This window comes from Saccharomyces paradoxus, chromosome XIV, assembly GCF_002079055.1.
Source record: "Saccharomyces paradoxus chromosome XIV, complete sequence".
Lineage (NCBI taxonomy): Eukaryota > Fungi > Ascomycota > Saccharomycetes > Saccharomycetales > Saccharomycetaceae > Saccharomyces > Saccharomyces paradoxus.
This window is the reverse complement of record NC_047500.1, coordinates 377,453-404,006: the sequence shown is the minus strand read 5'-3', so window position 1 is coordinate 404,006 and position 26,554 is coordinate 377,453. Positions and strand designations below refer to the sequence as shown.

Here is a 26,554-nt window from a genome sequence, read left to right as displayed (position 1 = left end):
CAAAGAAAAGTTGAATGACTGGAAAATAACCAAGAAAAACAAAGGATTGATCTTTCTGAAAGGATCCCACAATTTTTTTTATCTTCCTTTAGCTTGCTTATTTATCAATTGCTTAAGTAACACTGCTTTGGATCTGAAAAAAATAAAAGTACCCTCGCATTAGAAAATGTCGCTGCCGCTACGACACGCTTTGGAGAACGTCACTTCTGTTGATAGAATTTTAGAAGACTTATTAGTACGTTTCATCATAAATTGCCCGAATGAAGATTTATCAAGTGTTGAGAGGGAGTTATTTCATTTTGAAGAAGCCTCATGGTTCTACACCGATTTTATCAAATTGATGAATCCGACTTTACCCTCCTTAAAGATTAAATCATTTGCTCAATTGATTATAAAACTATGTCCTCTGGTTTGGAAATGGGATATAAAAGTGGACGAAGCGCTTCAGCAATTCTCCAAGTACAAGAAGAGTATACCGGTGAGAGGTGCTGCCATATTTAATGAGAATCTGAGTAAAATTTTATTGGTACAGGGTACCGAATCGGATTCTTGGTCATTCCCAAGGGGTAAGATATCAAAAGACGAAAATGACATAGACTGTTGCATTAGAGAAGTCAAAGAAGAAATTGGTTTTGATTTGACGGACTATATTGACGAAAACCAATTTATTGAAAGAAATATTCAAGGTAAAAATTACAAAATTTTTTTAATTTCAGGTGTTTCAGAAATCTTCAACTTTAAACCTCAAGTTAGAAACGAAATTGATAAGATAGAATGGTTCGATTTCAAGAAAATTTCCAAGACGATGTACAAATCAAATATCAAATACTATCTCATTAATTCTATGATGAGACCTTTATCAATGTGGTTAAGGCATCAGAGACAAATAAGAAATGAAGATCAATTGAAATCTTATGCGGAGGAACAATTGAAACTGTTATTGGGTATCACTAAGGAGGAACAGATTGATCCTGGTAGGGAGTTACTAAATATGTTACACACTGCAGTTCAAGCAAACAGCAATAATGACGTAGCCTCCAATGGACAGGTACCCTCGAGCCAAGAACTTCAGCACTCGAAAGAGCAATCAGAAGAACAAAACCAGCAGAAGGGGCCACAGTTACCGTTTTCTCCTCAAAAACAACCTTCAGTATTTCCTTCTCTTTCAGAACCGTTTGCTAACAACAAGAATGTCATACCGCCTACTATGCCAATGGCTAACGCATTCTTGTCAAATCCTCAATTGTTTGCAACAATGAATGGCCAGCCTTTTGCTCCTTTTCCATTCATGCTACCATTAACCAACAATAGTAATGGCGCTAACCCTCTTCCAACACAGGTCCCTCCTAATTTTAATGCTCCTCCAAATCCGATGGCTTTTGCTGTTCCAAACATGCACAACCTTTCCGGACCGGCAGTATCTCAACCGTTTTCTTTACCCGCAGCTCCTTTACCGACCGGATCTGGTTACAGCAGCTCTTCTCCAGGACAGTTATTAGATTTACTAAATTCAAAAAAGCCTGAAGGTAATGTACAATCGAACAAAAAGCCGAAGTTAAAAATTTTACAAAGAGGAACAGACTTGAACTCAATCAAACAAAACAATGTTGATGAATCTACCCACTCAAATTCTCAAGCTTTATTAGATTTGTTGAGAAAGCCAACTTTACCCCAGAAAACACACACTTCCACAGTGGAGAGTTCGTTATTATCAAATGACTCTGTGTCTGATATACAACAAGCAGAATATGAAGATTTTGAAAGTAGTTCAGACGAAGACATGGGGACAACGAAAGATGAAAGAAATTCATCGGATACAGACATTGAAGTTAACATCATTCCAAGCGAAAAAAACAGCCGAACAAGACAAAAAGAAAAGCCAAGAAATGATGCGAACAAATTCAGCCCAAGTGCTCGTGTGGAATCTAATATTATAGAATGGAGGCCTAGTAAATCTTCACCTTCCTCTCAGGGTAAACAGGATTCATCAGTTGGAATCCACAAACCATATGGTCAAGAAACGCACATTAGTGATAGCGATGCATATGAGGCTTTCGAAAGCAGTTCTGACGAAGAAGATGGAAAAAAATTAGAAGAATTGGAACAAAATCAAGACAACTCCAAATTAATAAGCCAAGAAATTTTAAAAGAGAATAATTTTCAAGATGGTGAAGTGCCTCATAGAGATATTCCCAGTGACAGCAACAAGTCTATAAATGAAACTGCTGGGTTCTCATCAACAACAAATACTGTAAAAAAGACACCTAAAGTTAAAATACTTAAACGTGGTGAAACCTTTGCCAGTTTGGTTAACGATAAAAAAAAGTTCGATTCAAGTTCAAATATATCTTCATCAAAAGATTTATTACAAATGTTAAGAAACCCAGTTTCTTCTACTGTATCTTCAAATCAACAATCACCAAAATCTCAACATCTTAGTGGAGATGAGGAAATCATGATGATGTTGAAAAGGAATTCTGTTTCAAAACCTCAAAATATCGAGGATAATCCATCAGCTTTTACGAATAAAAGTGATGCGAATGCAGGTGAGCTATTGGGAATGCTGAAACAAAAGGACAAGGACATTGTCTCATCAAAACAACCTTATAATGTTGATTCATACATGGAAAAAAATCCAGCAAAAGGATTGTTGAATATTTTGAAAAAGAACGACTCTACAGGACAACCTCGCACTGAGGATAGATTGTCAAATGAACTGTCAACGTCGATGAAATATAATGGGGTTACAGAAAATCAAGAATCAAATAAGAGTTCAACAGGGTTACCAAACTTTTTAAAGCCCAAGCCACTTAATGACGGATACGGTAAGACTTCTGATGAGGACAGTTCTCATGAATTACTGAATATATTGCATGGTAATAAGAATGGCAGCACCTTCAATAGTAGTGTTTATTCAAGACCAACGGAAATTTCTACAGCCGGCACAGGTGGATACTCCATGATGCCAAATAACAACGAGAATTCATCAAATAAATTACTAAGTATGCTGCAAAACAGGTCTAGTACTATAAGTGAGTCAAATCTCGACGTCCGTTCGAATGGAACTTCAGGGTCTAATGAATTATTAAGTATTTTGCATGGGAAATGAAAGAATAAATGTTAAAAGTTTTATAGAAACACCGTAAATGAAGGCAATCACAGCAATGTAAAGGTAAATACATCGCTAAATAAATAAATAAATACATAAACCATTGAAACAGTCACTTTCCTTTGACAGTTGATTATTCCTCCCCATCGGAATTAATCTCGAACTGATCCAATATTTGACTCAATTCTTTATTATTATTGGTTGCATTTGCCATACTATCCATGGTACCAACTTTAGGCCAGACCAAATTCTTATCCTTGATACTGGTATTCAATAAAATTAAACAACCATAACACAATTTGACATCACCTCCATCAACATCGAGACTATTACTGGAATCCTGTTTGATTTCATTCAATAGATCCACGTAATGTGTATGAGATTGCCCTAATTTTGAATCTTGCCACTGTTTGAATAAATATTTTTCTTCATTAGTCTCCACAGGATAAGGCGAAGTAACCGTAATCCTGTTTAACCAATTAGATGGATTTGTATATATTTTAGATTGGCATATTTGACATTGAGATGGCTTAGCCAAACTTGATTTAGGCGGTGTTAATTTATCTGCAGTTCTTAAAACAGTTGATATTATATTTGAATAATCGTTCTGGATATCCTGAAAGTATTTGGTGGTAATCTCGTTGATTGTCATATTTTTGACCAACTTTTGTTGGCTAAGTGATGGCAGCGACCTCCTGGCGATCAAGCAGTTAGGCTTAACATTAGCCTCCTGAACGTTAATGAGGAACTTTGCGAGGTTTTTAATTTGCAAGAAACTTTCAATCTCGACGGACAGTAGATCTTTCATTGGATATAGGTTTTTATACTTACATGGTTTATTATTCAAAGTATCGAAGGATTCTGAGTCTAGAAATGTCGCTACCTGAGATCCTTTACCTTTTACCACAAGAGAAATAATCACTTCAGATAGTTTTGTCATGGAATGACCCCACATTATAGCATCGTGACCATTTTCGTACGCAAAATGCTTGATCAGTTGAGTTTTTATAATTGATATTAAATCAGCTCTGGATGAATTGTTGAGACAGTATGCGCTTAATATTTCTCTTAATGTTAATTCATTGTTATCACCCACTACCTTCGATTGGCTGAAAATTTCAAAATTTTCATCGTCAACGATCAAAGTCGATACTTCCGACATGTTATTGAAAAATTCATTAACATCAATAAAATGAACATTGAATACGTTGGATATTTCATTCAGCTGTAACATTTTTTCATTAATCAAGGATCCCATATGTTCTTTAATAACAGAAACGTTTTCTTCGGTGAATACTGTAAGTATATCGACGGTGAAACCTGTGCGATTATTATGTTGCTCAGTTTGCTCCAATAGTAAGTCGTGAACAATATCTAACATAACCAACGATCCTGAATCAGAAAGTGACAAGGGAAGCAGTATCTTAGAGACCGAGCCTTCTTTTCCAAGCGGGTATATCACTTTGAACAAATTTCTGAAATATTCATCCCTCATCATTTGCTTTCTTTGTTTGGTACTAACAAACTTAATGAAGCATTCATCGCAGAACTTTTCCTTCCTAGACTCAACAGTCGCTAAACTTCTGCCTGACACAGGGCATCTCTGGCACTCCATAACTTGATAGAACTATATTTCGAGTACCGAGATAGGGATGGGGCGACAGCAAATGCACATACTCAAGTTTTATACTCGTCTCATCTGATCTCATCGGTACTATAACGGTTTTTCACTAATGCAACTGAAAAAATATAGAACACGTACATAATGATAACATCAAGTCTAATATTCAAGGATACAGTATAGATGGCTTCACTGGACAATGGGCTTTACAAGCATTTTCAAGTGTTTTCATAAGATCTAAAAGGATTTTATTATTCAGGAACTAAGTATTGAAAAAACATCAGCAAGGGTAATTGAGGATTTTTACCGTTATTAGTGAATATTGCAAATGTCACTATACACGATTGATTAAATGACGTTTACCACCTTTTGTGTTTGGACGACCAGTAGAAAAGATCTTAAAGGAATTAAGAAGAACTTCACCACCTACCGTAAAAGAGAAGTAAGGTCTGGAAGTGAAATCAAAGGTCACATCTAGGTTCCCAATTGCCAATGAAGAGCTTCATTTCAAGGAACAAGACAGCCATTTTGGCAACCGTCGCCGCTACAGGTACTGCCATTGGTGCCTACTATTACTACAGCCAATTGCAACAACAAGAACAACGGGGAAAGAAGAACACTACCACGAAGGATGAAAAAAAAGACGCAAAGGACTCTCAGAAGAAGACTGAAGGTGCTAAGAAATCTACAGCTCCACCAAGTCCTCCTATCTACCCAGTTTCTAGTAATGGCGAACCGGATTTTTCCAATAAGGCAAATTTCACAGCTGAAGAAAAAGATAAATATGCATTGGCATTAAAGGATAAAGGTAACCAATATTTTAGAAACAAAAAGTACGACGATGCTATTAAGTACTACAATTGGGCATTGGAATTGAAGGAAGACCCCGTGTTCTACTCGAATTTGTCGGCTTGTTATGTTTCTGTAGGCGACTTGAAGAAAGTTGTTGAAATGAGTACCAAGGCTCTTGAATTAAAACCGGACTACTCAAAAGTCTTGTTGAGAAGAGCTTCTGCTAATGAAGGATTAGGAAATTTCGCGGACGCGATGTTTGACTTGTCTGTATTGTCTTTGAATGGTGACTTCAATGATGCCTCTATCGAACCAATGTTGGAGAGGAACTTGAACAAGCAAGCTATGTCCAAATTAAAAGAAAAGTTTGGTGATATTGATACTGCTACTGCTAGCCCAACTGAATTATCAACGCAACCACCTAAAGAACGCAAAGACAAGCAGGAAAGCTTACCTTCAGTTACATCCATGGCCTCATTCTTTGGTATTTTCAAACCAGAGTTGACTTTTGCCAATTATGACGAATCCAATGAAGCTGATAACGAGTTAGTGAACGGGTTAAGTAATTTGTACAAGAGATCCCCTGAAAGTTACGACAAGGCTGATGAGTCTTTCACGAAAGCTGCAAAATTATTTGAAGAACAATTGGACAAGAACAATGGGGATGAAAAGTTAAAAGAAAAATTAGCCATCTCTTTGGAACATACCGGTATTTTCAAGTTCTTAAAAAACGATCCATTGGGAGCTCACGAGGACATCAAGAAAGCCATCGAATTGTTTCCAAGAGTTAATTCATATATCTACATGGCATTAATCATGGCTGACAGAAATGACTCGACCGAATATTATAACTACTTTGATAAAGCCCTGAAACTGGATTCAAACAATTCCTCTGTCTACTATCATCGCGGCCAAATGAATTTCATTTTACAAAACTACGATCAGGCAGGTAAAGATTTTGATAAAGCTAAAGAATTAGACCCGGAAAATATCTTCCCCTACATTCAATTAGCATGTCTAGCGTACCGTGAAAACAAATTTGATGACTGTGAAACTTTGTTTAGCGAAGCTAAGAGGAAATTTCCGGAGGCGCCAGAAGTTCCAAATTTCTTTGCTGAAATTCTAACTGACAAGAACGATTTCGACAAGGCCTTGAAACAGTACGATTTGGCTATTGAATTGGAAAACAAGTTGGATGGTATTTATGTTGGAATTGCACCTTTGGTCGGTAAAGCCACTTTATTGACAAGGAATCCAACAGTAGAAAATTTCATTGAAGCCACGAATCTACTAGAAAAAGCATCCAAATTGGACCCAAGAAGTGAGCAAGCTAAAATCGGTTTAGCTCAAATGAAATTGCAACAGGAAGATATCGATGAAGCTATTACTTTATTTGAAGAATCAGCTGATTTGGCCAGAACTATGGAAGAGAAATTACAAGCTATTACTTTTGCTGAAGCCGCCAAAGTTCAACAAAGAATTAGGTCGGATCCAGTATTGGCTAAAAAAATTCAAGAAACTTTAGCTAAATTGCGCGAACAGGGTTTAATGTAAACAACAAACATAAACTTAAAAACTTTTAAGAGAAGACAGAAACTATGTAACAAAGTAGACGAAAAGACAAAGGAGGAGTAGTGATGACATCTTGCCTTGAAAATTTTGTTTTCCATTTTTTGTTTCAATATACACGTATGCATATTTGAATATATACATATCTTTTTCTATTTTTTCTTTCATTCTGTAAATAATTAGCAGTACGTATAATCACAACCATTTTTTTCGACCTTGGAACCTCAGCCAATTCGCGGAGCCTGAAAAAAATCTGGTCAAACATAAAAAGGACATACCATCAATAACGAAAACTAGTTTGCATAACAAGCGGCAGCGAGGAGACCAAAACTAAAATATGTCTGTGTTTAATGTGCTGAATCCACTATTTAAAGGTCCCAACAGTTTCAAAGCGAAGTTTAACGATTTTCTATTCAATAGCGTTTCTACAATACCAATAAGAACTCTAATGAAAACTCATAAAGGTACAGCAAAGAGGTGGAGACGTACCGGCAACACTTTCAAAAGAGGCATAGCTGGAAGGAAACATGGTAATATAGGCTGGTCCCATAGATCCTTGAAAGCTTTAACCGGAAGAAAATTTGCCCATCCAGGTTATTTAAAGCATCTAAAGCGTTTATTACCCTATCATTGAAGGAGAAATAATCACTATGATGCTCTTTTATAAACCAAATGCGTCCCTAAACCTCAAATTATTTGTTTGAGTACTCGCATTTTCTGCCTTCATGTACATAAATAATTATACAACGATAATCATAAATTTATATAATCGATGATGCCATAGATAATTCAAGCGCAGAAGTAATTAAATATTCTTATTTCGTCAAGCACTTGCAACTATCTCGTCACCATAATCCTACCCTTCTCAAAAAGATTGCAAAACTTATAAACCTTAATGCTTCTGGGGTAGTCTATTACAAACGTTTCTGTGTGAAAGACTTCGGTGTATAAATATATATATATATATATATATGTAAATGTTTTATCAAAATCGGAGCTATTTTTCACTTTGGTTGTTACCGGTAAATTCCTTTTCAATCCATTTATGTGTGATGTTGTTTCTCTTTAATTCCGCAGTTGGGAAGTAATGATAATTTGTTTTCAGCGAAATAGCAAAAGGAACGTTGTCAAAAGTCATTAACCTCATTTTACAATAACTGTTATCAGGGATTGTTTTGACAACCTTCAGGAATGCATCTAGATTAGGTGTTTCAATTTCGTTGACATGGGTAATGAAGTTTGTAGCAGATATACCATATTGAAGCGCCGGTGACGATTCTCCTCTGAAGGTACAGTAGACACCTTTTGGAACATCAACCATAGCTTGTAAAACGGCGTGATGCGGCTTTTGTAAGATACCACCTGCAAATATTACAAAATGATCGGTTTCCTGAACTTCTAAGGTTTTAATCTTCAAATCAACGATATTACCATCACGAACAACTTTAAAATTGAGTATGGCTGGTGGTAAAATGCCATCAGCTGAGCTTACAACTCCATTCAAATCATTCATTTCAGTGACTAATTTTCCATCCACAGATAAAATGACATCACCGGTCTCTAAATGAATGTTGTCTTCCGTATAAGAAACTCTAGAAACAGTGATAAATTGTAGCCTATTGTTTGATTCATGTTCCATACGCATAATCCATTCTTCTGGTACTCCTCTAATTCTGGCTTGTAGAACGGAAATTGAACCAAATCCAGCATCAACTATACTTACTCTTGGTTTACCACCATTTTTCAAGATATCTATAACTTCCTTACAGTCCATTATATCTAGGCCCATCAAATAAACCTTTTCTTTATTTTCCAATCTTTCGCCCAAAAATGGAAGCCATAAACCTCTTACTGTACCGTCACTATCTGTCAAAATACCGGAATTACATCTGGTACTAACATTACAGTCAATAGAAATAGCCTCTAAATTAGTGGCACGATACCTCGGAATTAGATTACTTGGAATACTTACAGAGGAAATATCGGAAACAGTTGTCTCTGAAGTGACAATCCTATCATTCTGGGTAAAACCTATGAACTGAAGCTTATCACCACGTTTCATTCTTGTGGTAGACAGTTTGGGAGTAATTAATGGGGCCTTTACCAATTTTGGATCATATTTAACAATAGCGAAGTTGTGGGTTGGATGGAGAAATTCTACTGTGGCTGGAACTACAAGAGAATCTGCAATGGTAACAAAAGTATCAAGACAATCATGTGGAACTACCCTTCTAGATACTAGGACATAACCTTTTTCCGCATCAATGATCAGACCAGATGTTTTCAAAATATCAGCAGAAAGTGAATCCAATGGAACTGCAGCCATTGTAGCTACTGTGCATAGTGATGATGACAACTTGGCAACTTTTTCATTGCTAACGGGAATAGGAATAATTTTAGCCGAACGAGGTTTTAATGCGTCGGCTGGAAGCGGATCAGCAACATTTCTGTAATCCCAAACACCGGTTGTATCATTTCTTGTGTAAACTCTGAATTCATTGCACCAGTGACGGTCAATGTAAATAGAAGTAACAAGGGGAGAATGTTGATCTGTGAGATGGTGGTATCGTACAGTAACGCGCTTACGATCTGGAATAGTTTTCATAATCTCAATGAATGTATCTAAGTCAGGGGTTTCTTTATTGTCTATGGAATCTACGATCCAACCCACTCTTTCTTTTGAATCAAAGTTGAAGGACCCCGATGCACTACTTAAAAATACACCCTTGACAGGCAACGCATAAAATCTTGCCATTTGATATGATAATTCATGGAAAGTCGCACCACAAACCTCTACATAACGATGAGGGGTGATAGCATGCAAGTCTCCGACTTTACAAATGATGGTATGTTCGACACCGCCCCTTTGAATAACTAATTGGATTTCCTTCCCAACATTTTCATCTTGAATTTTATCCACTTGCATGAAGGAAGATATAGTCTCATCGCTTATCGAGATTAAAGTGTCACCTTCCTTGATTTTATCATAACCTGGACCTTCTCTCAAAACAGTTTCTGCTACCAACAGTCCAATATTTTCCGGAAATTTAGCACGAGCTTCGCTTTCTCTTTCTGAAGTTAAACCTAATCTCCTACACTCGTCATATGGCTTCAATAGCCATTGAACTTGAATCGTACCACGTGTGATAGGCTTGTTGGTTTGGATACAAATCAAGGCTCTCAGAATTCTATCTAACGGTAAAAAAAAATCAGTAGATGCCTCCGTGGAGCCACCTGCCTGTAAAGCCACCGCATACCCATCTATATTTACCACTGGAGATCCACTTGAACCACCAGAGGCAGAAGCAGCAGCTTGAATGTATTCAGTATTGAAATCGTTGTATGTTAACTCACCATATTCTGGGGCGTTCCTGTCAATTCTACTAATAAAACCTGCTAGGATACTTAGCTTCTCACCAGCATCATTACCAACAACTCTAATTTCTGAGCCGACCTTAGCCAAACTTGGTTTTAGTGTTAAGGCTTCGATCTTAGAATATTTTATCTTTTTTGGATCGAATTTCAGAAAACCGAAATCATGGACAGGATCTCTATAAATTGGTATAACATCACACTCCTCATGATTGTCGAAAACTACGTAACCCACGAAGGGACCAGGACCAACAACGTGTCTATTGGTCAAAATTATACCTAATTTAGCATCAACGACAAATCCGGTAGCTTCAGACACTAAAGCAGAATCGCAATCGAATGGCGCAACTTGCGAAAAATGAATGGAAACAACTGATTTAACAACGTTGGAGATGGTATTTTGCCATCTTAGGTAATTTTCTGAATCCGTGAGCACAGTGTTATTATTATTGGCAAAATGCAACGGCTCTATAATGATTTCATGGTCTGTATATTCTTCCTCTTCTTCTTCGGTGGCGCTTTCCAATTGTTTCCTTTTTACAAGCGATGTTTCACTAGAAATTCCACCAGAAATTTTGGCATGGTCTCTTTTCTTTATGTTGCTCAACGATATAGTCATTAGTAGATCTAAAGAAACCTTTATTGTACTTTTGATGTGATTTGAGAGTGAGAAAATATGTTGTAGCGGCTCAACTCTTGTATATAAGCTCTCGTAGAACTTTTTTATTTACATATAAATTTTCTGAAAATTTCATATCATCGCCTTTGAAGAAAAAAGAGAAAAAAGAAAAAAAATATCATGTCACACGCTGACATGACGTCCAGTAACGGTGGTGACAGTAATTAATAATTAAGAAATTTGTTAAATTTTCCTTGCCCCTTTCTTGTTCATATATAGTATACAGTATTTCTTGTCAAGAATTCTAATTCTAATTTTCACTCTAAGTTCTTGGTCCTTGCTGATGCTGGTGTTGTTGTTGTTGTTGTTGTTGTTGTTGTTGTTGTTGCTGCTGCTGCTGTTGCAAGAGTATTTGATGTAATTCCATTACTTGTTGAAAATTACCATTTCCTTGAGGAGGCATTTGAGGAGGCATTTGAGGTGGCGGTTGGATGTACATTGGATTTTGCATTTGACCCATTGGAGGCACGCCGTATGGAAGTGGAGTTTGGCTTTGAGCCATCGGCATAAACGGCGGCTGTGTCGGTGGCGGCATGTTGTTGTATGCGGGAGAAGCGCTACCATATGGAATAGTGTTGGAGAATTGGGCCGGTGGCACCTGGCCAAACGGTGGAGGTGGATACTGGAAGTTAGATGGTGGAGGAAAAGATGGGTATGGCGGATAGGGCATACTGTTTGGCTGCGGCGGGTAGGGGTAATTATTTACAGGAAAATGTTGTTGTTGCTGTATCATTGGCACCGGGGGCGAACGATTCCGGTTAGAGGTGGTACTGGATTCACGTTTAGTGTTTTCACGTGCGTTTCTTGATTTGTACCCATGTTGCAACGGAGCATTGCTGCCCATGCCCATGCCCATTGGCGGCACTAATTTGGGTAGATTGTTGGGCTTAGGTTGCCGAGCTTTCTTTACCTTGACATTGTCAGTGTCATTGGTTTGTTTGCGGTTATCCCTTTTCTTTCTTTGCTGCTGTTGCTGTTTCTTCATTTTCTTAAAAAGGGCTTCTTTTTCGTCGTCGGAAAATTCTTGTTCCTCTTCAGGTAATTCTTCATCGTACCCATTAGACGCATCAGTACCTTTGTTGCGCTTCAATTCAAAAGTATCTATCCAGTGGGCATCAGGGGTGACTATATAGGCTTTCTCGCCTAAACGCACTTTCAATTCATTGAATATATCTTTTTTTGAGTCGGGCAGCTTGATTCTGTAGAACGGGTTTTGCAAGGGCCCAAAAACTTCCGTCAACATCCCAATCAAAGTTCTATCCTCGAGGCAGAAGATGGAACCTTCTTTCAAAACACGTTTTTCACCCGACAACGTGGCGTGGACGATTATATTGTTCTCAAACGCAGACTTCAAAACACCAATAGGGGTGATGATCGTTTTTTCTGAAATTTCATAATCCTCTGGCAGTTCAGGAACAGTCTCCTCTAGTATTTCGTTCTTCGACAATATGGGTCCAGAGGGTGAAGGGTCTTCGTCTTCGTCTTCATTTTCAACCACGTCCTCATCTTCGTCCTCCCCCTCGACGTCCTGATCTGCAGAATCATCTTCACTACCTGAAGAATCAAAATCAGAATCAGAATCAGAATCAGAGGATCCGCTGACCGACTTTACCGCGTCTGCGACTGGTTCATCGCCCTTCTTCTCGTTCCCACCGTCACCCAAAAGACCTAAATCAACGTCATCCTTAGGCAATTCCACATTCAAGTCCTGATCTGGATTCTCCAAAGCCTTAGAAAACAAGTCATCGCTCATGATTAGCACTGTTTCGACGTCCTATACTGACCTTCTCACCACTTCATACCACTTCATCCTACCTATCATCCCATCATCTTTTTTCCTTACCTTTAAGCTCATCGCCTGAAAAATTTCATCGCCGCAAAAAGAAACGCGCAAGCTCTTACCCGAGCGATGGTGTCATAAATTAATTTATGTATCGACTAAGCGTTGCTTGAGAACCGACTACGCGGGAATGTAAGCCAGAGATTTCATCATATAATCAGAAACCTGACGAACTAAAGCTGTCAAGGTCTGATAACATACTGAGAAGGAACGGAGGTCTTACACCGACGTCTACAGATCATATTTTCCCATAATGGGTTACAATAAGGCCTGCCGACGATAACCGAGATAGCGTATCTTTGCCGCGGGCTATCTCGGCAATCTGCAAAAAAAAAACCCCCACCGCTATTGAAGAAAAGTCTTCGGGAGAACATGGATAAGTACTTGGCATTCCTTAGATCTTGTTGTTTTGTCCACGTATATACGAGTACAAGCTAGACTTTCTCTTCTATATTCCATCTTAACTGTTAGATTTGAACAAGAATTCTTTCGTTAGATAGATGTGCGAGTCAGAATAGTACTTTGCATTTGTCACGCCACATAGAAAAGTTTTATCTTTTTTCCTTTGTTTTCTTAACTTTTCTTTACTTTTTTCCTCAGGTATAATTACGGGGCTTCTGAAAATAAATCTGAAAAATGTCAACGCAATCAAATGACTACGTTTCTGCTTCCTCTGGAATGGCCTCCGAGATATCATCCGAGGTTTCTTCGATAAACTCTTCGCAGCTTGCATCATACTCCAAGGCTTCTATTACTGGTCCGGTTCCGCGTTCTGATCTGCACAGCATTAAGTCGAACGATGGCTCGAGAAAATTGTCTATTAGCAGGACCTTGACAAACCGGCTTAACGACATTAAAAAGGCTGTTGATGACGACAACATGCAGACGGAAGAGACGTCTGCAGATGTTAATAAAATATTAGAATCGAGATTCGACGTGGCCGATGCCATTAGGCTACATCACAATGAGTCAGTGCAGTCAAAGCTAAACATCCCCGCCACGCATACTACCACCGGAGGCGCCTCGTCGTCGACACAATCTTCTGCCTCTTCTATTCAAAATGACATCACAGGACATAAAGCCTCCATGGACTCCAAACTCATGAGAAATAGAGTATATCCGGCTTCCACCAAAGGCTCCGGCAAGGATCTCGAGGCCCAGGGAATATCAGAGTTCGAACCTGATGAGCCGACTGTAAAAAGAGTATTTACTAACAAATCTACTGGGCAGCTAGAGCTGCCCCCTGACGGTGGATATGGTTGGGTCGTCGCATTCTGTGTGTTCTTGACCATGTTTTCCACGTGGGGCTGCAACGCATCTTTTGGTGTCGACCTTGCCTACTATCTAAACCATGATACTTACCCTGGCGCCTCCAAATATGACTATGCCTTAATTGCCGGTCTCACTGTATTCCTGGGTCAAATCTTGTCCCCTCTTGTGATGGCACTGATGAGAATAATTGGTTTGCGGACCACCATGCTTTTTGGTGATGCTGTAATGCTTGCCGCATATCTCTTGGCCTCCTTTACAACCAAGTTATGGCAATTGTATCTCACCCAAGGTTTCATGATCGGCTGTTCAATATCGCTGATTTTCATTCCAGCAACAACAGTCTTACCAGGATGGTTCCTGAAAAAAAGAGCCGTCGCAATGGGTGTCTCATTATTGGGTACCGGTGCTGGTGGTGTCGTCTACGGCTTGGCCACAAACAAAATGCTTTCTGATTTCGGAAATACCAGGTGGTGTCTTCGTATTATAGGTATATCGTGTAGCATAAGTGTTCTCGTTGCCATTGCGCTTTTAAAAGAAAGGAACCCTACACCTCCCGTAGGGTTGAAATCACCTCGAGCCATGTTTGAACAACTCAAAGCAATGTTTTCATTAAAGGTTATAACTAAACCATTTGTGATACTTATTGCGCTATGGTTCATGTTCGCGTTATTTGCCTACAATTTGATGGTTTTTACTCTATCTTCATACGCAATCTCGAAAGGGTTATCATCGCACGACGCCACCACATTGACTGCCATTTTAAATGGTTCCCAATCCATTGGAAGACCTCTGATGGGTTTGGCGGGCGATAAATTTGGTAGGGCAAATGTAACGATCGTATTAACCACTTTGTTAACAATATATATGTTTGCCTTCTGGATCCCCGCTCATACGTTTGTCCAACTGATCTTTTTTTCAATTTTAGTTGGCTCATGCGTTGGTGTCGCCAACGTGATGAATACTGTCTTAATTGCCGATATGGTTAAACCTGAAGAGTTTTTGCCCGCTTGGGCCTTTGTTAATTACTGTGGTGCCCCATTCTTACTGGTTTGCGAGGTAATTGCACAAGCATTGACGGTCGAGAAAGATAAGAGCAACCCTTATTTACATGCGCAGATTTTCTGCGGTTGTTGCTTTATTGCTGCACTAATTTTGATTTCTATTCTTCGTGAATATTCCATAAGGATGAAATTAACGGAAAGACAAGCAATGACAGACGAGAAGTTAAAAGAATGGAAAGCTAGCGAATACGATACCGATTCTGCCGAGGAAGATTGGGATAAATTAAGAGAAAGAAAAAATAAATATGATATTCTTTTAGGTCCCGGTACTAAAAAATACTTCCTGAGGATGGTATATCCAATGAAAGTCTAGTTCTTTTCAATGATCGGTTTGCTGCTATATACATGGTGGTTACGTCTTTGACTCCTCCTATCATTCGTACATAATATTCGTTATTGCACTTCATCTAATTTTTTTTATTATTTACATTTTATTATTTAAAAGAGGACATAAAATCAACACTGAAATACCCACCCTTCCCGGAAAGGCCTTTTATAACCCAATATTTTACACTGTAAAGTTACACAGGTACTTATATATGTGCCAGACTTTGTCTTAAAAACCAAGGAAAAACAAAAAAAAAATAAGTGTCTTTTTACTTGCGAATATATCTGCAAAGCATTGGCTAATGTTACAACTTATACACTAGATTATCGTGAAGCAAATTTATTATAAATGAAACAGGAAAGGGATCATCTTTTAACGCAATGATTTGCTTAATAAAAAAAGCTCTTCATCGCCATCGTTCTTTAAATCTGCCCTAAAGATATACAGTCTGTCTTTGAAATTTTTGTACTGGTCGACGGCTTCCTTCAAAATTGTATTCAAATTTCCTAATAACCCATTAGAGGCTTCGTGGTCGTTGAGATTCATTTTGATAAAAATTTCGTACGCAATCTCGTTCAAGGTACAATAAACATTGATGAATTCGTAGACCGAGTTTAAAAGTAAAACCAACGAAGTTGGATATGGTTGTCCGGAATAATCACCAACGTTTATTTCACTTGCATTAGTTGCAAAAAGTTTGTGAGAAAGAATATTCACCAGGAAAGCATTATGTGCACTTTCTAATTCATCAATATTAAGTCTCTTTCCAACCCTGTGTCTTTGAGGGTTACTGCCAGAAGAATTTGCTAGTACGTCAACTTTTGGCGGTAAAATTCCATTTAATTCTATAGTACCGTCCTTCAATCTAATTAAGTCGAATTGAGTTTGCCTTTTATTTTCCGTTCGGTGCAGTTTCCCGGTCATTTCTTTGAAATTTTCCTCTATAATGCAGTTCAAATAATAAGATTCCATCTTGGAGTTGAATTGCTGAAACTGAGTCCTAAGTATGCTGATTCTGGAAAGCTTATTGATAATATCGCGGATGAGCGGGTTGTAACCCCTGATTTTCTTGAATGATCTGATGATATCATTACTCTTCAACATTTCCTTTTGATAAAAATAATTATTCTTTTTAAATCTCCATAAAAAATTGAAAATTCTTAGATACTCCTTTCTACCAAATGGGCGATTTACGTTTAATACTAAACTCAAAGGAGGGTAGAGTATGTAATCCAAAGTAAAAACATCCCAACCTACCGACCCATGTCCGAGATCGAGTACTCTCGCATCTAACCCATTAATGACGGAACTATTACCAGACCTATTCATTAGATGTCTTAAAGAAGAAAGCTGTACAGCCTCCTGTAAAAATCTCGTTAGCTTATGGTTTGGTAATGAATCCGATGGTGTTGCAAGAATATCACTAGCCTTTTCAATTAGAGCATCCATAAAATCAGATCTGCCCATAAGAAGAATATTTTTTAATGTAAACACCACGTCTCTGTAATGAAACTTTTGATTTAGAACATGATTGGTATAATCAACGATTTCAGAATATTGATCCTTTATAATTTCAAAAAAATTCGTAGATATTCCTCTATAAGAATTGCTTTGGTACAGTACATGATATTTTTTAGAAAATTCATTTGTCCATTGAACTTCTTTACAGTATTTTTCCAAGAAAATATACGATTTGCCGACCATAAATATTTTATATGCTAACTCTTTCGGTATAAAAGCCGGCACTCTTTCTTGGTCGAACTCTATGGGGATGTGATAAACAAAATCATCGTCAGTACCATTTTTACCCGTGTTTTCAGTGATAAAGAACTCACCATAAGTAGCTCGTAGGAGACCTTTGGTTAACCAATTCATCAAATATTCGTAATAGAGGGAAATCATTGAATTAAACAAATTAGTTGCTATTTTTCTTATAGTAAGATCTCCGTGGGATTTAAAAATATTTAATTCAATCAAGAATGTATCTCCACTCAATTCTTCAAAGTGTTCTGTAAACCTACAGTATATTCGAAGCTCTATCACATTTTCGTATATTTCACGATATAACGATTTCAATGACACTACTGACCCCGAAGAGACCAGGTTGTTCACAAATGCTGTGTAATTTTGCAATTCTTCTGAAATTTCTATAATCAATGCCTTTTTCATTGGAGATATATTCAACATCCTAAACTTCTCCACTTTATGGCCCAAACTTTGATACAATAAACCTGCTTCAAATATTAAATGTAAGAGTCCACTCTCAAAGTTGGGTATCTTGGATGGAATTTGTATTTGCTCGTGGTCAAATGGGAATAGTGCAGATGTCGTAGCCAATAATGTATATGACACGTATTTTAGGATATCTTCCTCAGGTATAGTGTTGACATAGTAGGGATTTGACAACTGTCTTAAAGTAACAGAACTGTAAGTTGAAGAGGGAATATAACGATTAGGCGAAGAAACCATTGACCTTCTTTCGGAAAATCGGTCCATGTTTTCAAATGAAGCTTCTGTGTATATACTGGGAGCCCGCGCTGGGCTGAGTAAATGTTCATGGTTAGTCAGGTTCTCTTTATTGAGCCCATTTGATGTGTGGGAAATTTTTGCCCTATCATTTGGTGGAAGCAAAGACTGAAAAACAGAGAGATACTTCACCATATCATCGGTATTCTGAATTCCAAATAAAGCATCGAGAAACTTCTCAATCTTATGCCACATAATTGTCACTTCAGGCGAGTCCAGTGATTGCAACTTGTAAAAGTCAATTAAAGGGCTCAATTGGGTTGCTGATTTGGCGGATGATCGTAGTAAATTGACAACATCGGATACAAATGTCCGCAAGTGAGTCTGCGATAATAATTGAGGGGCCAATGCCTCTATTATACCAAAAAGACTGGGCTCTAGTTCCATGTTGACTTTCAGTTGCGACTGAAACAGGTTGTGATATATATTATCGTTAAGTTTAGTATATTAGCTCTTTTACATCTCTTTTGCAGATGTAGCCATCAAATGAGCATAATTGTTTGTTTTGTTTAGTTTTGTTTACAAACGCGACGCATTGCAAATCGTTACCCGTATATGATAAGATAATAGCAAACTGATATGACAATTTTTCCTGGTATATTCCTTACGTGATAGGTAAGTCCAATCATCATCATCGTTGCTCAATCAGATAAAGAATATGCAAGGGATTTTCATGCTCCTCAATTAAAGAACTATATAAGCGTAAGGATACAAAGGCTGATAATAATAACAACAGCGCGCTCCGAGTTCCCGTATCCGTAAATAGAGATTTAAATGTTCAAGTACTCGGATTCCTTGTTTAATAGATCTTGACTGGAGCTATTACGGTGCCCATATCCGAGATCCTCCATAGATATTTCATAATGTTGAAAATTGTAAAACTGGAGCAAGGCCCTGAGTGCAATTTCTTGGCCACAAGCATCGCTCAACTCCCCTGATATATCCTTCCCTGTTACCCAATTGTCTGTTAACTCCAGTTTTTCAAAAAGGTAAACCCCTGATATCAATTCCATATGTTCCGATTTCCATCTCTTGTTTTTGAATGGTGTGAGTTCTCTTGTTATTTTCAATATTGGATGATACATGTCAAGGTTGAAAAGCCGATAATAGCGTTTAAATAATATGCCTATAGACAAGGGCAGTTCCTTTAATCTTTGTGTTTTGTTCCCCGTGATCTTCCTCAGGATTCTTAAAAGGTATGCAAACGAAGGCAGAATCTCCGTGTTGACCTCCCCTGAGTCATCTACTGAATAGCATTCACGGTAGGACTCGTTAGACAGAGAACATTCTTTCCAAAATGAATTCGGGGTTAGTACATATTTATTGAAAACCCTTTCAGGATAAACCTCAGAATATTTGCTTAAAATAGAAGCGCATGTGTTAATGTATCGCGAATCGTGAATAACCACCGCCAAATGTTCAAACTTCAAAATATGGCTTAGCTTAAACCACTTCAACAATGCATGTAATATGCCTGCTGCTGACTTTAGGGACAATTCCTTAGCCCTCACGATCTCCAATTGGGGCGCCAGCATATTTAGAAGATTTTTATCGGAAACTTCACTTTTCCTATGGAAGTTGTTTGTCAAGCTTGATTCCATTGTTTGTAGCAAAACAAACACAAGAGAATTAAAGCTCGAAAGGCAACTTTTATAATATTTGTCAATTCGCTGCATAATGTAAATCGCACTTTTCTCTTTCTTTGAAGAACTTGCATCATAGTTAAAAGTTGAATAATCATACGGCTCATTTTCTAACTGCTGCTTCCAACCACGCTCCGTTATCATAAATAAGTCCCTTTCGTACCAAAGTTGTTTTGTACTTAGCTTGATTTCTAAACTCTCACTTAATATTCTAGCTGCTTCCTCGGTACTGAATGGAATAACTATATCGTTATCAGGCTTTCTCTCCAAATTAGAATCTACTCTATTTTCCAGAGAGTCATCTTCAGGCCCTTCATTATCAGACGGATATAAACATGGATATGCCATGTTTGTCTGGAAAGATTTACGGGGCCTAGGACCTTCACTTAAATGCATCAATTGTGGAGAGTTTGGTGGTGAGGGAGCTGGCGTAGCAATATGTTTTTCAGGAACATTAAGTGTCATATTTAGAGGATTCTTTGATTTTGGACGAGGAATTTCCAAAAACTGAGAAAGGGATTCTGACTTGTCAACATCCTTTGGTAAACCAGAAGTAGGCATATTGTAATCAGGAAAACGAGAAGTTATGTCCTCTCTAAATGCTTGATAATGTAACGGAGAGATTGATAATTTTTCTGGATGCTTTGATGGATATATCAACCCATGGAGTTTATAAACGGATGATTTGGTTTGTTTGTAAACAGAACTGTCGCCAAACTGTAATACAATAAGCTTGAAAAGCAACAAAACCATATTTCTTATACGCATAGCTAATCTGCTGTTCCATCTCCAATTTTCAATATACTTTGTTAAAAATTCCAACAAATCTGTCCTGTCAAAAGAGTTAATAACACTATCTACTGCCTCTGAATTTTCCTCTCTACCTTCAATACAAATACTGGAGATGAAGTACAGAATCGTTGACGAGTGAAATAACAAAATAGTTTGTTTCTTCAAGTTTTTGTTATCATCCCTGCAGCTTATAGCAATTTTCTTGAAGGCATGAACAATTTCTTGAATGCGAGGAACGAACATTAAATTGTTGCGTCGTATAATCTTTGCATGCTCACTTTTGTTACTTGTATACGCAAAGCATCCCATTGATATATATGACAATGCGAGTAAATTAGATGATAAAGAATTGGGCATGTCCTCAATTAAACGTCCAACTACACCAGCGGCATAGTTTTCATCATCAAAAAAAAGTTGTGGGTGGTTGACTTTCTGTTTAAACAGTGTCTGTGTTTGCCCAAAATGCATATAATCGGAGCTGCAAAACCATTCTGACAGTTCATCCTCCAAAGAATAAAACATCTTCAATTCCCAGTCGACAGCCCTTTGTAAAGCATAAGGTGCACTTGATCTTTCCTCAAGTGAAGCTGCACACTGATCAAGTGATTTCTGAAATTCTTTATCTACCGGCATATTGTAATCAACTTCACCCTTTTCATTGATGGGAACATGTTTACCGTCTGAAGCCTTATTCAAATCAAATCCATCCAGTTCATCCACATTAGCAAATGATTCATCCTCATTCTCTTCTTCAGCTTCTTCGGCGTCGTCTTGAAATTCAACGGCGTTGTCAGTATTACTGTCTTTCTCACCATTTCTATCTTTATTGGCGCTATCATCATTCAATTTAAAATTCTCGCCGTCATCATTACCATCTTGCTGTACATCTATAGTGCGAGTATCTCCCTCAAGACCCGATCTTGCCTTGAACGTTAAGGCACTGATATTTCCATCTGATTTATTTCTTTTATCGGTATGAAAGCTGTTTCTTCCCATGTTCAATTTACCGCGCAACATGTTGTCAAGATCTTTCAGTAGTTCTTCATTGCTCAATGTTCCAACCTGTGGTTCTTTATGCGAAGTCACTTCATCTTTGTACTTTAGATTGCTTTTGAAACTAGAGTTTCTCTTTAGATCTTCTAAAGACACCGACCTTAAAATCGGGCCTTTGGAATGTGATCTTCCACTAGGATTCATTGTGGTGAAGTCACAGATGAGAAGTTTTCACTTAGTCTTCTTCTTCGGCTATAACCACCGATTGAATTTCTCTGCGATGCCTTTTCAACTTACTCCTTAGTTCTCATGTATTTCTTTCTGTTTGCAGAATGGCGTTTTAATTCATTTAATTGACCGCTTCAAAAAATACATGCCAGTAATTTAGAGTGCCTTACAAAATACACAAGAAAAGAGATCAAAAATGGAAAGAAGCTCGATAAAAAAGATTATTCTGCCACCAATGTGATACTATGTAACTAAGTTTAATAATTAAAGGGATTTGACGAAATGCAGAGACCTATATAATTTCCCATTCTAATTTCAGTGCCTGAAACAATTTCAAGCCGTGGGTGCTAAGCTCCCCAAAACCGTCTAGCTCTTGCCAGTTTATGGTTGCCGTAAGCATTTCATCCTTCTTCAACCTTTCTACTTGAAAGTAATCGGGTGAAGAATCGTCCTTAATTATGTGCATTAAAGTTTCAAGGTAGACATTCAACCAGCAGCTCGCGTATGATGTCCAAGATATTATGCTACTAGCGGCTTTGGACTTGCTGGTACCCAGAGTAAACTCGATACGAAGATCATTTTCAAGCGTTAAATAGTCCCTATCAAAAATGAAAGTCATATTGCCGTCGCATTCATGTGTCATAATATCCGATAATAACACTTTTCGGGTTAGTAGAACATCCCTATCATCGTTGTAGTGTTGTATCTTAGTAGTTACAATAGCAGACTCAGACGTGATCAAGCTTGATGGGTGGAGGAACGTCATTTTAGCAAGCCTAAATTTAAATTTGAATTCTACTGCTTCATTAGAAATTCCCTCCTGGGCTGCTTTTTCATGGGTGATGAAAAACTCGTGGTACCTTAAGTACCTTAATTGAGAGGGTATGGTGACACCATTTGTCATACCGTATTTGAATCTAGCCTGCATGAATATTAATCTTGCCTCTCCAAGAGGACATTGCAAGTATTTCATGAGATATGCTATGGTAATCATGCCAGACCGGCCTTTCCCCATTCGACAATGTAAGACAGCCACTCTATTCTTCGAAGCAGACAGGTAATTTTCTATACTATCTACAATATCTTCCAGCAGTTCAAATGGTGGTGGGAAATGATCTAACCAACCGATCCTTTCACAAATCACATTATTGGTTTCTTCTTCCACCAAGGTCCTTGTTTCGAGGTCAATGGGTGATATCGGTATCTTTCCATCATTAATCAGTGTCGAACGCAATTCTTGAATTTGTATATCTCTGCTTTCGTACTTAGCAGCGATATCAATAAGGTCCTTGTCTTTATAATCTGTGTCTTCTTTCTCAGCTCTGAAATTAAAGATTCTAAAATTTCCCTTGCCATGGTACACTGTCAAGAACAATATTAAGTCATCTAGGCTATTCCTATAAAGCAGTTTTGGATACGTGTTAACAGGGTATGAGCAGACTATTAGATTAACCAAGATATATGAAATATCTAACCTCAAACCTATATCATTCTTAGTTTTTTTCATTGGTAATGACACTACCTTCTTCATCAAGTTAACTGATTTCCATTTAAGAAAGCCTCTTTCCATTTCTAATTCACTTTCCCCCTCGCTCATTCACACCAAAAAATAATTTTAGAAATTGGAACGGTATTATCAATATTCTCGTTTTGAGAATGATGCTATTTAATTTATCTATCGAACTACATTTTCTTGTTCTTATTTCTTTTCACACTCTTTTTTCCCCATTTCTAATCGATTTTGTGGCGCTTTCCTAGTCCTTACACAGCTTTGAAATTTCTTGACACACCCATTTTAAAGGTTTTGCAATTGGAGTGTCATCATCATTTATGAACTCTTTTATGTTCTTTGACTTCCTTGGATCCAGTACGCCTTCCACATCTCCATTAACAAATAACTGCGCATGATTTTCACGATAAGATTTATACACAAATTCGTCGAAATAATAGGGCGGATCCACCCAAAAGGAATCCAAGGTTTGATATCCTTTTCTGGAAGCCCTCCTCTTTTTTAATACTTCATAAGGGGCACGCACTAATATTTTCAAATCAAATTTTTTTGATATTTCAGTATTATTGAAAATCATAAAGCCATCTACAATAACAACCTCATATTTGCCGTCATCAATAGAGTCATACTTGGCCTTTAACTCGTCCCAAACTTGTTTATCGATGTGAAACTTTGTAAAGGGATCATCTACGTTGTTATTGTGTATAAGTTTGGTGGCTATTTTACCAGTTTGTTTGATTACATCTAATTCTTTACCAAAAAGTTTAAAATCAAGAGCTTCCGGTGAATCCCAATTTTGAATGTTATATTTAGCATCTACTGGGACATCGTTGTCATGTTTGTAAAAGTCATCTTCATGAATTAATGTAGCCTTTCTGAATAAGCTCGCTGTAAGTTTTGCTATAGTCGTCTTACCACTGGAGGAGCATCCACTCAATGCAACTAATATCACTTTTTTCGAAGTCATGTTTTGAGCTTCTTATCTAGCTCACGCTTCAGTAGTCTTTGCTAGCTTTTTTTTCTTAACCTAATAAACAACCAGAACAGTCTTGTATGCAATACGTTTAGTTTCTCAGGCCAATTGCTGTTTTCTTCCTGGGTGAATTGTTTTTCTGTTTTCAGGTGAGTCAACCGCAACGATCATCCAATACAAATCATTAAGTATTTAAAAATAAATCCAAGATAGACTATACATGTTAAAGTTAGTGTTTACATTAGACTATATTTCATTGTCTGACGAATAGTTCAGCAATCCATTTATGTTGCCACATATGCTCAAGTGTCAATGCAGAATGTCCAAATGGCTAAGCATTTGCAAAGCCATACAACATCTTACAAACTTAATAAATAACTAGATTTTCTTCTCACGCAGCGATTGATCTTGTGCAATCCTTCCATTATGTTCTTGCTATGGTTTTAGTTCTACAATTGAAGCTTATCGATTTAGGTGCATGTGAAAAATTTGCGGAGAGTGACGTTTTTTTTTTTTCTTTGGTGTTCTGCTAATATGAAAAGATTGCATAGTAAAAGGCTAATGGATATTGAGTTCATGAATTTGAAACTCATCTGCCATAGGTTCGAAAACAGTAATACTAATTGACTCCGGAAAAAAATGGGGTTCTTTATTCCTCAGAGTAGTTTGGGAAACTTAAAGCTTTACAAGTATGTTGCTGATCTTATTACACCCTAAATTTTCCGTGGCAACAAAAATAAATACTAACTATTGTAACGTTATATTACTAATCTGACTTTAGGTACCAAAGTGATGACCGCTCTTTCCTTTCGAATCATGTTTTCAGGCCCTTTTGGAGGAAGTTTGCAACTATTTTTCCACTATGGATGGCACCCAATTTGGTAACATTATTAGGGTTCTGCTTTATTATATTCAATGTATTAACAACACTTTATTACGATCCGTATTTTGACCAGGAATCTCCCCGTTGGACTTATTTCTCCTATGCTATAGGTTTGTTCTTATACCAGACCTTTGATGCTTGTGATGGTATGCATGCACGTCGTACAGGCCAGCAGGGCCCTCTAGGGGAATTGTTTGACCATTGTATTGATTCAATCAACACAACTTTGTCAATGATCCCTGTCTGTTCGATGACTGGTATGGGTTACACATATATGACTATTTTTTCACAATTTGCGATATTGTGCAGCTTTTACTTGAGCACATGGGAAGAGTATCATACCCATAAACTGTATCTGGCTGAATTTTGCGGTCCTGTTGAAGGTATTATCGTTTTGTGTATTTCTTTCATTGCAGTTGGTATTTACGGACCTCAGGTCATCTGGCACACTAAAGTTGCGCAATTTTCCTGGCAAGATTTTGTGTTTGAAATTGAAACTGTCCATCTGATGTATGCATTTTGCACAGGCGCTTTAATATTTAATATTATCACAGCTCATGCAAACGTGGTAAAGTATTACGAATCTCAACCGGACAAATCTACAACTCCGGGCAAAACAGCAGAAAATATTAGTAAAGCTGTGAATGGTCTTATTCCATTCATGGCGTACTTTTCTTCAATTTTCACCTTGGTTCTAATTCAACCGTCTTTTATTTCTTTGGCTTTGATTTTATCGATCGGTTTTTCGGTCGCCTTCGTAGTTGGTCGCATGATCATTGCTCATTTAACTATGCAACCGTTCCCAATGGTCAATTTTCCATTTTTAATCCCAACTATTCAATTGTTTTTGTACGCATTTATGGTTTATGTTTTAGATTACCAAAAAGAAAGCATTGTTTCTGCTTTGGTTTGGATGGGACTCGGTTTAACACTTGCTATTCATGGGATGTTCATCAATGATATTATTCATGACATCACCACCTTTCTGGATATTTACGCTTTGTCAATCAAACATCCAAAGGAAATTTAACTTTCATGAGAGAAAACTGAAAGTTTCTTGTTTGAAATATGTACAAGTTTATACATTTGTTTAAATTAACTTAAGAAATGCTAAATAAAATGAACAAAAAAGGCAAAAAGGCAAAAAAAAAAAAAAGTTTCACATCTGAAGCCCATAGAAGTCTGAATGAGTACACTATGACTATATATTGTTATAGTGATTTAAAAAGGATGTTTTTTCTTTCTTTAACCATACTCTAAAAGCAATGAATAGAAGAGTGCAACCAAACGAGAATAGGTTGATTAGTATCTCATTCAAACCACTTATGTCATTCTTTTCCAAAACTTCTCTTTTCTCCTTTAT

General features: G+C 37.5%; 12 protein-coding genes across 12 annotated transcripts; 5 read left to right on the top strand and 7 right to left on the bottom strand.

Annotated features, from left to right (window-relative positions):
* Window positions 1-166: 166 nt before the first annotated feature.
* On the top strand, window positions 167-3,109 carry DCP2 (decapping enzyme complex catalytic subunit; the record flags this gene model as incomplete). The annotated part of the gene is made up of 1 exon (XM_033912935.1): window positions 167-3,109. One exon carries the CDS (start codon window positions 167-169, stop codon window positions 3,107-3,109), a length of 2,943 nt encoding a protein of 980 aa, XP_033768826.1.
* Window positions 3,110-3,242: 133 nt separating this feature from the next.
* On the bottom strand, window positions 3,243-4,724 carry NCS2 (Ncs2p; the record flags this gene model as incomplete). Its single annotated transcript, XM_033912934.1, has 1 exon — window positions 3,243-4,724. The coding sequence occupies one exon, from the start codon at window positions 4,722-4,724 to the stop codon at window positions 3,243-3,245; it is 1,482 nt and encodes a 493-aa protein (XP_033768825.1).
* Window positions 4,725-5,222: 498 nt separating this feature from the next.
* TOM70 (protein channel TOM70) lies at window positions 5,223-7,076 on the top strand (the record flags this gene model as incomplete). Its single annotated transcript, XM_033912933.1, has 1 exon — window positions 5,223-7,076. The coding sequence occupies one exon, from the start codon at window positions 5,223-5,225 to the stop codon at window positions 7,074-7,076; it is 1,854 nt and encodes a 617-aa protein (XP_033768824.1).
* Window positions 7,077-7,428: 352 nt separating this feature from the next.
* On the top strand, window positions 7,429-7,725 carry MRP35 (mitochondrial 54S ribosomal protein bL35m; the record flags this gene model as incomplete). The annotated part of the gene is made up of 1 exon (XM_033912932.1): window positions 7,429-7,725. One exon carries the CDS (start codon window positions 7,429-7,431, stop codon window positions 7,723-7,725), a length of 297 nt encoding a protein of 98 aa, XP_033768823.1.
* A 363-nt stretch (window positions 7,726-8,088) lies between these two features.
* NMA111 (Nma111p) lies at window positions 8,089-11,082 on the bottom strand (the record flags this gene model as incomplete). The annotated part of the gene is made up of 1 exon (XM_033912931.1): window positions 8,089-11,082. One exon carries the CDS (start codon window positions 11,080-11,082, stop codon window positions 8,089-8,091), a length of 2,994 nt encoding a protein of 997 aa, XP_033768822.1.
* Window positions 11,083-11,404: 322 nt separating this feature from the next.
* NAF1 (RNA-binding snoRNP assembly protein) lies at window positions 11,405-12,895 on the bottom strand (the record flags this gene model as incomplete). Its single annotated transcript, XM_033912930.1, has 1 exon — window positions 11,405-12,895. One exon carries the CDS (start codon window positions 12,893-12,895, stop codon window positions 11,405-11,407), a length of 1,491 nt encoding a protein of 496 aa, XP_033768821.1.
* A 723-nt stretch (window positions 12,896-13,618) lies between these two features.
* Window positions 13,619-15,628, top strand: ESBP6 (Esbp6p; the record flags this gene model as incomplete). The annotated part of the gene is made up of 1 exon (XM_033912929.1): window positions 13,619-15,628. The coding sequence occupies one exon, from the start codon at window positions 13,619-13,621 to the stop codon at window positions 15,626-15,628; it is 2,010 nt and encodes a 669-aa protein (XP_033768820.1).
* A 387-nt stretch (window positions 15,629-16,015) lies between these two features.
* SPC98 (Spc98p) lies at window positions 16,016-18,556 on the bottom strand (the record flags this gene model as incomplete). The annotated part of the gene is made up of 1 exon (XM_033912928.1): window positions 16,016-18,556. The coding sequence occupies one exon, from the start codon at window positions 18,554-18,556 to the stop codon at window positions 16,016-16,018; it is 2,541 nt and encodes an 846-aa protein (XP_033768819.1).
* Window positions 18,557-18,939: 383 nt separating this feature from the next.
* On the bottom strand, window positions 18,940-21,801 carry FAR11 (Far11p; the record flags this gene model as incomplete). Its single annotated transcript, XM_033912927.1, has 1 exon — window positions 18,940-21,801. The coding sequence occupies one exon, from the start codon at window positions 21,799-21,801 to the stop codon at window positions 18,940-18,942; it is 2,862 nt and encodes a 953-aa protein (XP_033768818.1).
* Window positions 21,802-22,117: 316 nt separating this feature from the next.
* TEP1 (putative phosphatidylinositol-3,4,5-trisphosphate 3-phosphatase) lies at window positions 22,118-23,422 on the bottom strand (the record flags this gene model as incomplete). Its single annotated transcript, XM_033912926.1, has 1 exon — window positions 22,118-23,422. One exon carries the CDS (start codon window positions 23,420-23,422, stop codon window positions 22,118-22,120), a length of 1,305 nt encoding a protein of 434 aa, XP_033768817.1.
* A 157-nt stretch (window positions 23,423-23,579) lies between these two features.
* NRK1 (ribosylnicotinamide kinase) lies at window positions 23,580-24,302 on the bottom strand (the record flags this gene model as incomplete). Its single annotated transcript, XM_033912925.1, has 1 exon — window positions 23,580-24,302. One exon carries the CDS (start codon window positions 24,300-24,302, stop codon window positions 23,580-23,582), a length of 723 nt encoding a protein of 240 aa, XP_033768816.1.
* Window positions 24,303-24,947: 645 nt separating this feature from the next.
* On the top strand, window positions 24,948-26,221 carry CPT1 (diacylglycerol cholinephosphotransferase; the record flags this gene model as incomplete). Its single annotated transcript, XM_033912924.1, has 2 exons — window positions 24,948-24,997; window positions 25,090-26,221. The coding sequence occupies 2 exons, from the start codon at window positions 24,948-24,950 to the stop codon at window positions 26,219-26,221; spliced, it is 1,182 nt and encodes a 393-aa protein (XP_033768815.1).
* Between the last annotated feature and the right edge of the window lie 333 nt (window positions 26,222-26,554).